This window comes from Ranitomeya variabilis, chromosome 3, assembly GCF_051348905.1.
Source record: "Ranitomeya variabilis isolate aRanVar5 chromosome 3, aRanVar5.hap1, whole genome shotgun sequence".
In the NCBI taxonomy this organism is placed as follows: Eukaryota; Metazoa; Chordata; class Amphibia; order Anura; family Dendrobatidae; genus Ranitomeya; species Ranitomeya variabilis.
This window is the reverse complement of record NC_135234.1, coordinates 193,162,881-193,176,655: the sequence shown is the minus strand read 5'-3', so window position 1 is coordinate 193,176,655 and position 13,775 is coordinate 193,162,881. Positions and strand designations below refer to the sequence as shown.

At 39.7% G+C, this 13,775-nt stretch overlaps 1 protein-coding gene across 2 annotated transcripts in view; it reads left to right on the top strand.

The window, feature by feature from the left end:
* The window catches only part of PHTF1 (putative homeodomain transcription factor 1), a 255,671-nt gene extending 242,340 nt beyond the window's left edge, over positions 1-13,331 (top strand). For both annotated transcript variants that reach the window (XM_077294934.1, XM_077294933.1), the window contains exons 18-19: positions 9,132-9,257; positions 13,038-13,331. In XM_077294934.1, the coding sequence (XP_077151049.1) occupies positions 9,132-9,257; positions 13,038-13,058 (147 nt within the window). In that variant the 3' untranslated portion in view covers positions 13,059-13,331. The remainder of the gene's footprint in view (positions 1-9,131; positions 9,258-13,037) is intronic.
* The last annotated feature ends 444 nt before the right edge of the window (positions 13,332-13,775 follow it).

Genomic DNA, 13,775 nt, shown 5'->3' with positions numbered 1-13,775 from the left:
TGCTGATTTTTTAAGATTGCCCACTGACAAAGACATGAACAGTCTATAATTTTAAGGGTAGGTTAATTTTAACATTGAGAGATAGAATATCAAAAATAAAATCCAGAACATCACATTGTATAAATTATATAAATTTACTTGCATTTTACAGTAAGAAATAAGTATTTGATCCCTCTGGCAAACAAGACTTAATACTTGGTGGCAAAACACTTGTTGGCAAGCACAGGAGTCAGACGTTTTTTGTAGCTGATGATGAGGTTTGTGCACATATCAGGAGGAATTTTGGTCCACTCCTCTTTGCAGATCATCTCTAAATCATTAAGATTTTGAGGCTGTCACTTGGCAACTCGGAGCTTCAACTGCCTCAATAAGTTTTTTATGGGATTAATGTCTGGAGACATGTCTGGTCACTCCATGACCTTTGTGTGCTTCTATTTGAGCCACTCATTTGTTGCCTTGGCTGTATGTTTTGGGTCATTGTCTTGCTGGAAGACCCAGTCATAACCCATTTTTAATGTCCTGTCAAAGGGAAGGAGGTTGTCATTCAGGATTTTAAGATATATGGCTCCATCCATTCTCCCATTGACGCGGTGAAGTAGTCCTGTGTCTGTGATCGTGTCCCTGACATCCTTATAAAGCTCTTTGGTCTTGCCCATGTTGTAGAGGTTAGAGTCTGACTGTCTGTGGACAGGAGTCTTTTATAAGGGTGACTATGTAGGACAGCTGTCTTTAATGCAGATAACGAGTCGATTAGGAGCGTCTAACTGGTCTGTAAAAGCCAGGACTCAAATGGTTGGGGATCAAATACTTATTTCTCAAAATGCAAATAAATTTATATAAATAATACAACGTGATTTTATGGATTTTATTTTTTATATTCTATCTTTAAATGTTAAAATTAACCCACCCTTAAAATTGTAGACTGTTCATGTCTTTGTCAGTGGGAAAACTTACAAAATCAGCAAGGGATCAAATATTTATTTCCCCCACTGTATGTTTGATACTACACTCTCAAATTCATATATAATATATGGACTAAAATATTAGAAGAGATTTTATGATATCCCATTCTAAATCCATTGTCATTAATATGGAGGTGGTCCACCATTTATACGTGTAACAGCTTCCATCCTCTCTGCATGATTTAGACTGTCTGTGGGAATTTTTGCCCATTCAACCAGAAGAGCATTTGTGAGGTCAGACACTGATGGTGGGTGAGAGGGTCTGGCTCATAATTTCAGTTTTAGTTAATCCAAAGGTGCTTGATAAGGTTATGGTCAGGCCTCTGTGTGAACAATCAAGCGTTTCAATGCCAAACTAACTCAACCATGCCTTTATTGACCTTGTTTTGTTCACTAGGGAATAGTCATGATGGAACAGAATAGGACCTTCCTTATATTGTTCCAACAAAGTTGGCAGCTTTCCCTTCACTGAAGCTAATGGGTTTATACTATTTCCTTAAAAACAAACCTCTAGCATTATCCCTCTTCCACCAAACCTTATAGTTTGTACAATGGACTCAGACAGGTAGCAAGCACCTGGCATTCATCAAACCCAGACTTGTCCATCAGAATGCCAGATGGAGAAGTCTTCTCAGAATATATTTCCAGAGTCCATGGTGGCCTGCTTCACACTACTTCACTGGACGCTTGCCATTGTGCTTGGTGATGTTAGGCTTGTATGCAGCTGCTCAGGCATGTCATGAAGTTCCCAGTGCACGATCTTTGTGCTGATAATAATACTAGAGGAGATGTAGAGCTCTGTAGTTATTGTATCACACTATATATGTAATTAACGTGCAAGAACAGGGCTACATAAACCATTGTACAAAAATAAGCAATAACGTTTTTTTGTTAATCAAAAATGATAAAACATGATTAAAAAGTGCAAAGGTTCATATCAATGCAAAGAAAGAGGAAGCGGTGTTTCAATCAAAGCATAAAAGTGGTTTATCATTTATTTATTAGGCACATTTTTCTACTTGATAGCAGCTAAATAGCATTGAACTCACAATATCTTTAAAACTTAATACTAGTTTGGAGGCACTGTATGTAGAGGTGAGCAAACCCGAAATGTAAAGTTTGGGGTTCGTACAGACACCCAGTGCCCATTGCTTAGCCTCTAACACAGACTAAAGAGGGGAGAGAGGGTGGAGGTACTCTGCCTCCATTGGCAACCCCCTAGCCTTTACTACAACCATTTTACAGCACCAAAGTTTGGGTCCCTTATGGGTTCGGATTCAAGTTCGGGTAGAGTTCTGGTACCTGAACCGAACTTTGGACTAAAGTTCGGTCGAACCTGACAAACTCAAACATCCAAGGGTCCGCTTATTCCTAGGTGAATGTATTTGGATTGAAATAATCTGGCTTTTTTTCTCTTACTTTTGAGCCATTACTGATCTCACAGTTTCATAAACAGTATTTGGTATATACTACAATTTGGTTTTATGCTGTAATAAACACACCACTTCCTTTTTTTGGCATTCATATAATCCTTTCCATTCTTTATTTTTTATCATATTTGTGATTAAAAATAAAACTTTGTTAATATTCGTACAATGGTGTATATCATCCTTGCATTTTTTTCTTTTTATCCCTTTTATTTACATTATAAAGGGCTTTGTGGCTTTGACAATTATTGTAGGCATTTACAGGTGCATCTCACAAAATTAGAATATCATCAAAAAGTTAATTTATTTCAGTTCTTCGATACAAAAAGTGAAACTCATATACAGCTCTGGCAAAAATGAAGAGACGACTGCACAGTTTTATAAAAGTCAGCTTCTTTACATACCGGACAGCCATTCCATTCCAGTGTCAGTTGAATTCCAACCTCATTCTACCGAATGTGCTTCTTATTAGGTGATCACCTGAACCAAATCTTATTTAACGAAGGAAAGTATACAAACACTGCTGTGGTGTTCACAATCCTCTTGCAATAGGACAAGCTGGATGGCAAAACAAGTGTTAGTAATATCCCAAAAGTAATAGGAATGAAAAAATAACTTTTAACCATGCCAAAGGAGTTGAAAAGAAAGTCTTGAGTGAGGAAAAGAAGGGCTCAATTCTGGCTTTACTAGCAGAGGGATACAGTGAACGTCATCTTGCCTCCATCCTTAAAATTTCTAAGACAGCAGTCCATTACAACAAGGTCAAGCAGCAGACATTGGGGACAACAAAGCTACAGACCGGCAGAGGGTGAAAACGACTCTCTACTGACCGGGATGACAGTCATCTTATTCGATTGTCACTCAGCAACCACAGGATGACATCAAGTGACCTACAAAAGGAATGGCAAATGGGGTGAACCGTTCATAACAGGCTCCTAGGGGCAGGACTCAAGTCATGTAAAGTTAGAAAAAAGCCTTTCATCAATGAGAAGAAAAGGAGAGCCAGGCTGAAGTTTGCCAAAGACCATAAGGATTGGACCATAGAGGACTGGAGTAAGGTTATCTTCTAATTTTCAGCTGTCCCTAACACCTGGTCGTCTAATGGTTAGATGGAGACCTGGAGAGGCGTACAAGCCACAGTGTCTTGCACTCACTGTGAAATTTTGTGAAGGATTGGTGATTATCTGGGGATGCTTCAGCAAGGCTGGAATTGGGCAGGTTGTTCTTTGCGAAGAACATATGAATCAAGCCACATACAAGGTTATCCTGGAAAAACAGTTGATTCCTTCTGCTCAGGCAATGTTCCCCAACTCTGAGTACTGGCTTATCCAGCAGGACAATGCACCATGCCACACAGCTAGGTTAATCAAGGTGTGGATGAAGGACCACCACATCAAATCCCTGTCATGGCCAGCCCAATCTCCAGACCTGAACCCCATTGAAAACCTCTGGAATGTAATCAAGCGGAAGATGGATAGTCATAAGCCATCAAACAAAGAAGAACTGCTTACATTTTTGTACCAGGAGTGGAATAAGGTCACCCAAAAGCAGTGTGAAAGACTGGTGGCAAGCGTGCCAAGACGCATGAAAGCTGTGATTAAAAATCATGGTTATTCCATAAAATATTGATTTCTGAACTCTTACTGAGTTAAAACATTAGTATTGTTGTTTCTAAATGATTATGAATAGTGTTGAGCGATACCTTCCGATATTTGAAAGTATCGGTATCGGATTGGATCGGCCGATATCCAAAAAATATCGGATATCCCGATACCGATACCCGATACCAATACAAGTCAATGGGACACAAATATCGGAAGTGATCCTGGATGGTTCCCAGGGTCTGAAGGAGAAGAAACTCTCCTTCAGGCCCCGGGATCCATATTCATGTAAAAAATAAAGAATAAAAATAAAAAATATGGATATACTCACCCTCGGACGGGCCCTGGCTGTCACCGCTGCAAGCGTCTGCCTCCATTCCTAAGAATGCAGAGTGAAGGACCTTCGATGACGTCGCGGCTTGTGATTGGTCGCGTGACCACTCATGTGACCGCTCACGCGACCAATCACAAGCCGTGACGTCATCGCAGGTCCTACACTCACTGCATTCTTAGGAACGGAGACTGCCGGTTGCACCGCTGAGGTCCAGGGTCTGTCGGAGGGGTGAGTATATCCATATTTTTTATTTGTATTCTTTATTTTTTACATGAATATGGATCCCAGGGCCTGAAGGAGAGTCTCCTCTCCTCCAGACCCTGGGAACCATATGCACCGCACACGCCTGGGAAGTTATAGGAACTTCCGATTCCGATTTCCGATATCACAAAAATATCAGAACTCGGTATCGGAATTCCGATACAGCGAATATCGGCCGATACCCTATATTTGCAGTATCTGAATGCTCAACACTAATTATGAACTTGTTTTTTTGCATTATTTGATGTCTGCAAGCAATGTATTTTTTTGCTATTTTGACCATTTCCCATTTTCAGAAAATAAATACACAATGTTTTGCTTGGAACTAATGTTGTCAGAAGTTTATAGAATAAAAGAACAATTTACGTTTTACTCAAAAATATACCTATAAAAAGAAAAATTAGATAAACTGAACATTTTGCAGTGGTCTCTTAATTTTTGCCAGAGCTGTGTTATAGAAGTCATTACAAATAGTGATGTATTTCACATGTTGATGATTTTGGCTTACAGCCAATTAAAACTCAAAAGCCATTATCTCAGTAAATTAGAATACTTTATAACACCAGCTTAAAAAAATGATTTTAACATCCGAAATGTCGCCTACTGAAATATATGTTCAGTATATGTACTCAATACTTGGTCGGGGCTCCTTTTGCATCAATTACTGCATCAGTGAGGTGTGTCATGGAGGCAATCAGTCTGTGGCTGAGGTGTTATGGAAGCCCAGGTTGCTTGTCTGCATTATTGGGTCTGGTGTCTCTCATCTTCCTCTTGACAAGGTCAGACGAGTTTGTTGGCCAATCAAGCACAGTGATACTGTTGTTTTTATACCAGGTATTGGTACTTTTGGCAGTGTGGACAGGTGCCAAGTCCTGCTGGAGAATTAAATTTCCATCTCCAAAAAGCTTGTCGGCAGAGGGAATCATGAAGTGCTCTAAAATTTCCTGGTAGACGGTTTCGCTGACTTTGATAAAACAAAGTGGACCTACACCAGCAGATGACATGGCTCCCGAAACCATCATTGATTGTGGATACTTCACACTAGACCTTGGAAATCAAGGTCTCAGAATCTAGAGGAAGAGTGGAGAGACAGACAATCCAAGCTGTTGAGGTCTAGTATGAAGTTTCCACAATTAGTAGTGGTGATTGGCACTTATCCACACTGCCAAGAGTACTAATACCTGGTTTAAAAACAACAGTATCACTGTGGTTGATTGGCCAGCAAATTCGTCTGACCTTAGCGCCATAGAGAATCAATGGGGTATTGTCAAGAGGAAGATGAGAGACACCAGACCCAACAATGCAGATGAGATGAATGCTGCTATCAAAGCAACCTGGGCTTCCATGACACCTCAGCAGTGCCACAGACTGATCGCCTCCATGCCACGCCGCATTGATGCAGCAATTGCTGCAAAAGGAGCCCCGACCAAGTATTGAGTGCATTTACTGAGCATACATTTCAGTAGGCCAACATTTTGAATGTTAAAAAATATTTTTTCAAACTGGTGTTATAAGGTATTCTAATTTACTGAGATAATGACTTTTGGGTTTTCATTTGCTGTAAGCCATAATAATCAACATTAACAGAAATAAACACTTGAAATACATCACTCTGTTTTTATTGACTCTATATAATATATGAGTTTCACTTTTTGTATTGAACAACTGAAATAAATTATCATTTTGGATGATATTCTAATTTTGTGAGATGCACCTCTATCTTAGCTACTGAGTCAACGACATGTTAGCAACTTCTATGCACCAAGCATCTCAGCACTTGGCTCACCACCTCTGTAAGTTTATGCTGCCTGCCATTTCATGGCTGAGTTGCTGTGCTTGCCAATCGCTTATACATTATTATTATTATTATTTATTGTTATAGCGCCATTTATTCCAATAGCGCTTTACATGTGAGGAGGGGTATACATAATAAAAACAAGTACAATATTCTTAAACAATACAAGTCATAACTGGTACAGGAGGAGAGAGGACCCTGCCCGCGAAGGCTCACAATCTACAAGGGATGGGTGAGAATACAGTAGGTGAGGATAGAGCTGGTCATACAGCGGTTTGGTAGATAGGTGGTTACTGCAGGTTGTACATTGAAATAATACCACTCCCACACTTTTTGTAATCTCATACACCCCTCTTTAATGTTGATGATCAGTTGCCTAGGTTCTAGACCAATAGATGAGGGGTCTAGTTTCCAAAATGAGGTCACTTGTGGGGGTTTCCACTGTTTAGGCACATCTGGGCCTCTCCAAATGTGACATGGCATCTGCTCTTGATTCCTTCCCTTCTGAGCCCTGCCGTGTGCCCAAACAGTAGTTTTCTCTCACATAAGGGGTATTAGTATTCTCAGGAAAAATTGCACAACAAATTTTGGGGTTCATTTCCTCTTGCACCCTTGTAAAAGTAAAAAATATGGGGCTATTGTAAAATTTTTGTGAAAAACAGTAAAATGTTCAGTTTTTCCTTCCACATTCCATTTCTGTGAAGCACCTGAAGGGTTAATAAAATCCTCAAAACTACATTCAAGACATTTGAGGGGTGCAGATTTTAGAATGATGTATCTTTTCCGTATTTTCTGTTATATAGGCCAGCCAACGTCACGCCAAATATTTGGTCCCTAAAACATGGTTTTGTAAGTTTTGTTGGAAAATTGAGAAATTGCTGGTCAACTAAATAAATAATTATGCAGATGTAAAGTAGACATGTGGGAAATGTTATTTATTAACTATTTTGTGTGGTATAGTTATCTGATTTAAGGGCATAAGAACTTATAGGTTGAAAATTGCAAAATGTTTGTATTTTCTGTCACATTTTTGATATTTTCATAAATATGATAAAAATCATATTGACCAAAATTTACCACCATCATGAAGTACAATATGTCACGAAAATCATTCTCAGAATCACTGGGATCTATTGAAGTGTTCCAGAGTTATCTACTATATAATTGTCTAAGGGTCACTTCCGTCATTCTGTCTGTCTGTCTGTAATGGAAATCCCAAGTCGCTGATTGGTCGCGGCAAAACAGCCACGACCAATCAGCAACGGGCACAGTCCAGCGGCAAAATGGCCGCTCCTTCCTCCCCGCAGTCAGTGCCCGCTCCATAATCCCCTCCAGTCAGCCCTCACACAGGGTTAATGGCAGCGTTAACGGACCGCGTTATGCCGCAGTGTAACACACTCCGTTAACGCAGCTATTAACCCCGTGTGACCAAATTTTTACTATTGATGCTGCGTATGCAGCATCAATAGTAAAAAGATCTAATGTTACAAATAATAATAATAAAAAAGGCTATTCTCACCTTCCGACGTCGCGCGCTGTCCTCGGCAGTGCAAGCGGCAGGTTCCGGTGCCAAGGATGCTATGCGAGAAGGACCTGCCATGAATACCAATATACTACTTGGCTCTGTTATATACTACTTGGCTGTGCAATATACAATGTAGCTATGCAATATACTACGTGCCTCTACAATATACTACGTGGCTATGTTATATACTACGTGGCTCTGCTATATACTACGTCGCTGACCAATATACTACATAGCTGTGCAATACACTACGTCGACTGTGCAATATACTATGTGGCTCTGTTATATACTACGTGGCTGTGCAATATACTACGTAGCTATGCAATATACTACGTGCCTCTACAATATACTACGTGGCTCTGCTATATACTACGTCGCTGACCAATATACTACATAGCTGTGCAATACACTACGTGACTGTGTTATATACTACGTGCCTGTGCCATATACTATGTGGCTCTACAATATACTACGTGGCTATGTTATATACTACGTGGCTGTGTTACATACTACGTAGCTCTGTTATATACTACATCGGTTGTGTTATATACTACGTCACTGTGTAATATAGCACGTAGCCTGTGCAATATACTACCTACATATTCTAGAATACACGATACGTTAGAATCGGACCACCATCTAGTTACCATATAAAGTGACACTGGTCAGATTTAGAAAATTTGGTCTGGACATCAAGGTCAAAATTAGCTCAGTCACTACGAGTTTAATAGTCTGTAATCTATGTGTATATATTTATGGCACCTGCACAAAACTAGAGTTCACGCCACTGACTTTTGTCCATCGGTGATGAATATATCCCTAAACCATGTTCATAGCTTTGTACTACATATCGTCTTCATCGCTGTAATACTATATTTATACCTGTGCTTGTATAGGACAAGCTTGTGCTTTAAGACTTTAGGTCGTCTAATTAAATAGATGGATAATATTTCATGATCCACTATGTGTTAAAATACAATCTGCATAATACAGTGTTTCAGACATGGAGTTGATTTGCTTGTAAAGTGGATAAAACATGGCTTCCTGCCAAGGTTTCTCTACACCAGTAGATTACGTTATGAGCTTATATGAGGTGGAAATGGCTTCATTTGGGTACATTCAGTGCTCAGTTCAGCGGAGCAGAGTTGCTGAATATAACAAAATATTGGAAGTAAACAGTATTCTGTATTAGCAATCACTAACCCTTTATCAATATTTGCCTGCAGGAGATCGATACCCCGTTCAGGCTGTATGGACTTACAATGAACCCTCTCATATACAATATAAGTCGTGTGGTCATTCTTTCGGCAGTGTCCGGTGTTGTGAGCGACCTTCTGGGATTCAACATTAGAGTGAGTGCAGTATACAGATTTCAAGGCTACTATGTGACGTGTACCCTGCAATAAGCATAACAAATATTGGAATATTTCAATTTAAAATACTGCGTGATGTTAATTTTCCTTGAAACAAACTTCACGTTTGATATTATGCCCCCCATTAATATATTGATGCCCTTACTCTTAGTTTCTATATATCCAAGCCATCCTTATGAGCATTTTCTTGCCTCTGCTGATGACAACGGATGTGAAAACGTTTTCTGATCCAGCTCCTTGAATGCCGGTTCACACAAGCGTGTAAAAAAAATCTATCAGAGTCTCATCTAGAAAAGAGGGATGATTTACAGTTTCCTAAATCGTATAACTGTAATGTATAAATAAAAATCAGATGCTATATTGTGGTTCTGTATGGTATCTGATTTTCTTTGCACATCCATGAACTGGAATGGGTGATCTCATCCAATTTTTGGAGGCAAATTGTGCATGCTGCCTTTTTTTTTTTTTCACACGTAGATTTGGTCAGTGAAAAAAATAGTCATCTGTACTGCCCCATTGAATAACATTGGTCTGAGCCCTGAGGGGTATGGGCACAACTGAAGCGCTGGTGAATATGAACTGTGCTGTAGAAAACAATGGGTTCAGTTCTCACATCGGACAGAAGGATCAACCCTCCTAAGCTGTCATTATCAACATGCAGGTCAAAAAAGTTGAGTATAATAATAGCTTGATATCTGTGCTCTGATGTCTAGTTCCAGAAAAATCTAAGTTTCCTTTTATGTAAATGAGCTGTTCAGGACTATGGGTGGGAAACTGATCTGCATGGGAATCAGCCTCAAGAGCTTATTTTAAAGCAAAGGGGGCATTACCTGTGTGAAGCAATAATAACTGACACTTTGCTGTCATAACACATCGATTTGCAATGAGATCAGAGCTAAAGCAGTACAGCAGAGCTAACAAAGTACAGCAGTAGTGAAGTTTGTCTCATTATAAACATTTGCAGCAGTACTTGTCCTCTCATAGTGAAATCATCCCTGCTACAGAGCTGTGCCTGATTATAACCAGCACAGTACAGCAGAGTTGAACCTTGTCTCATTACAAACGCAACATGCACATTTGCAGTTGTCTTCCTACAGAGCTGTCAGCTCTGCTGTACTGCCCTTCCCCTACACTGGCTGCCCATCACGTGATGGCTGAAGCACTGTGAGAGGACTTTCAGAGTCACATTTTTTTGTAATGAGACAAAGTTCACTTGTGCTGTAGTGTAACTCTGATCTCACTGCAGAGCTGTGTGTGATTATGAGAGTAAAGTGTCAGTCATTACATGTCTCACACTGGTAGCTCCCCCTTTTCAGTTAAAATGAGCACTGGATGCAAATTCTCAGGGAGATCTATGTCCGGCCCATAGATCTTAACAGACCATTTACATATTAAGAAAAACATTGATTTTACTGAAATAAGATATCAGATCACAAATATCACAGTATCATTTTATTTAAACTTTTATTGACCTGCATGTTTCTATTGTCAGCTTAGGAGTGTTGACCCTGACAGATTCACTTCAACGTGCATACTCTTAATGCATCATCCAGACCTCTAGGTTTCCGAGAAAAAAAAATAATAGAATTTTTTTTTTATCCTTGGGTTTTTTAATTTGGTTTGCAAAAAATGGGGATATGAACGTGTCCATAAACTATAATGGGTACGTATTCCATCTGTGAAAAAAAATTGATATAACAAAAACGTGAGACAGGTACGTCTAAATGAAAACTAAAGCAGATGTGAGTAGGATTCATTAAGCAGGACTCAAATCTCCTAGTTTTAGCATTTTAAAAAAACCTGTATCAAGGATTTCCAGGAAGAATAAGTGAGAGATCACACAAGTTAGAGTTTGAATAGAAGAAAAAAAAGTTTGTTAATCAAGAATAAAGGTATTTAGTCAAACATACAGTGGGGCATAAAAGTATTTAGTCATTCAGCAATAGTGCAAGTTCCACCACTTAAAAAGATGAGAGGCGTCTGTAATTTACATCATAGGTAGACCTCAACTATGGGAGACAAACTGAGAAAAAAAAATCCAGAAAATCACATTGTCTGTTTTTTTATCATTTTATTTGCATATTATGGTGGAAAATAAGTATTTGGTCAGAAACAAACAATCAAGATTTCTGGCTCTCACAGACCTGTAACTTCTTCTTTAAGAGTCTCCTCTTTCCTCCACTCATTACCTGTAGTAATGGCACCTGTTTAAACTTGTTATCAGTATAAAAAGACACCTGTGCACACTCTCAAACAGTCTGACTCCAAACTCCACTATGGTGAAGACCAAAGAGCTGTCAAAGGACACCAGAAACAAAATTGTAGCCCTGCACCAGGCTGGGAAGACTGAATCTGCAATAGCCAACCAGCTTGGAGTGAAGAAATCAACAGTGGGAGCAATAATTAGAAAATGGAAGACATTCAAGACCACTGATAATCTCCCTCGATCTGGGGCTCCACGCAAAATCCCACCCCGTGGGGTCAGAATGATCACAAGAACGGTGAGCAAAAATCCCAGAACCACGCGGGGGGACCTAGTGAATGAACTGCAGAGAGCTGGGACCAATGTAACAAGGCCTACCATAAGTAACACACTACGCCACCATGGACTCAGATCCTGCAGTGCCAGACGTGTCCCACTGCTTAAGCCAGTACATGTCCGGGCCCGTCTGAAGTTTGCTAGAGAGCATTTGGATGATCCAGAGGAGTTTTGGGAGAATGTCCTATGGTCTGATGAAACCAAACTGGAACTGTTTGGTAGAAACACAACTTGTCGTGTTTGGAGGAAAAAGAATACTGAGTTGCATCCATCAAACACCATACCTACTGTAAAGCATGGTGGTGGAAACATCATGCTTTGGGGCTGTTTCTCTGCAAAGGGGCCAGGACGACTGATCTGGGTACATGAAAGAATGAATGGGGCTATGTATCGTGAGATTTTGAGTGCAAACCTCCTTCCATCAGCAAGGGCATTGAAGATGAAACGTGGCTGGGTCTTTCAACATGACAATGATCCAAAGCACACCGCCAGGGCAACGAAGGAGTGGCTTCGTAAGAAGCATTTCAAGGTCCTGGAGTGGCCTAGCCAGTCTCCAGATCTCAACCCTATAGAAAACCTTTGGAGGGAGTTGAAAGTCCGTGTTGCCAAGCGAAAAGCCAAAAACATCACTGCTCTAGAGGAGATCTGCATGGAGGAATGGGCCAACATACCAACAACAGTGTGTGGCAACCTTGTGAAGACTTACAGAAAACGTTTGACCTCTGTCATTGCCAACAAAGGATATATTACAAAGTACTGAGATGAAATTTTGTTTCTGACCAAATACTTATTTTCCACCATAATATGCAAATAACATGATAAAAAAACAGACAATGTGATTTTCTGGATTTTTTTTTCTCAGTTTGTCTCCCATAGTTGAGGTCTACCTATGATGTAAATTACAGACGCCTCTCATCTTTTTAAGTTGTGGAACTTGCACTATTGCTGAATGACTAAATACTTTTTTGCCCCACTGTACATGTCAGGATAGAGAACAGGTCCTGTCTAAGAAAGTCCTTTGAGATTAGTAGTATATATGATAGTCGCTGTTTCATGTTGAAACTTGACCCATTTTCCTAAGGGAAAATACATTTTAACACATTTCCACGTTTTAACCGAGATATTTTCAGTCCCGTGTCACATTGTAGAATTGCGTTATTACCAGCTCATACAGCTCTATTGGCTAAAATTGCTTTTTTTCCCCACCTGTCTTTCCCTAGCTGTGGAAAATTAAACCGTGACCTTCTACATTGGAGCAATACATCTACGCAGACACAAAGGTTGAATTTGTCATCCACGGATTCCTTAGGCAAAGAACGGACAGCTCGGCATTGCATCCCATACAAGCTTTGCATGAACGAGAATCCGTAAGATTTCAGGAAAACTTGGATGTTGTTCTAAGATGTTGGAGACCGTCAATGTGACTTCTTAATTCATGTGTGCCAACTTACTTTTTATAGCAGAGTTTACATTTTGTGTAGAAAAATTAAAAGAAAAAGATATATTTATTAAAATTTTTACTGGATGATTATTTATGAAAATTGAAGGCTGTATTATTTAATGTGTTAAACGAAACAAAGTTATTCATGGCATCAATTTACATTTTCCACATGTGATTTTTGGAGATGTGTGGAGAGACACTTTAAGTAGGCAGAATGTTATATTGCAAACTAATTAAGACACTGGATAGTGTAAAGTGTATGAAGAAGGTGTAAAATGATAGCGGATAGTATCTGCTCACTGACGGAGGTTGGGTACATGTCAGCCACAACGCTGAAGAACATGTGCATCATCGGTCTCAGGGTTACACTTCCCCCCGCTGAATCAGACTATGCTCAATTCACTGGATCTGAACTAGCATAATATGAAAGTCGTGCTGCACACGAAAGGATAAGGATATGAAAAATATATTTACAATGAAAACATACAACGCGTTTCGGAGCGGGACCAGCTCCATC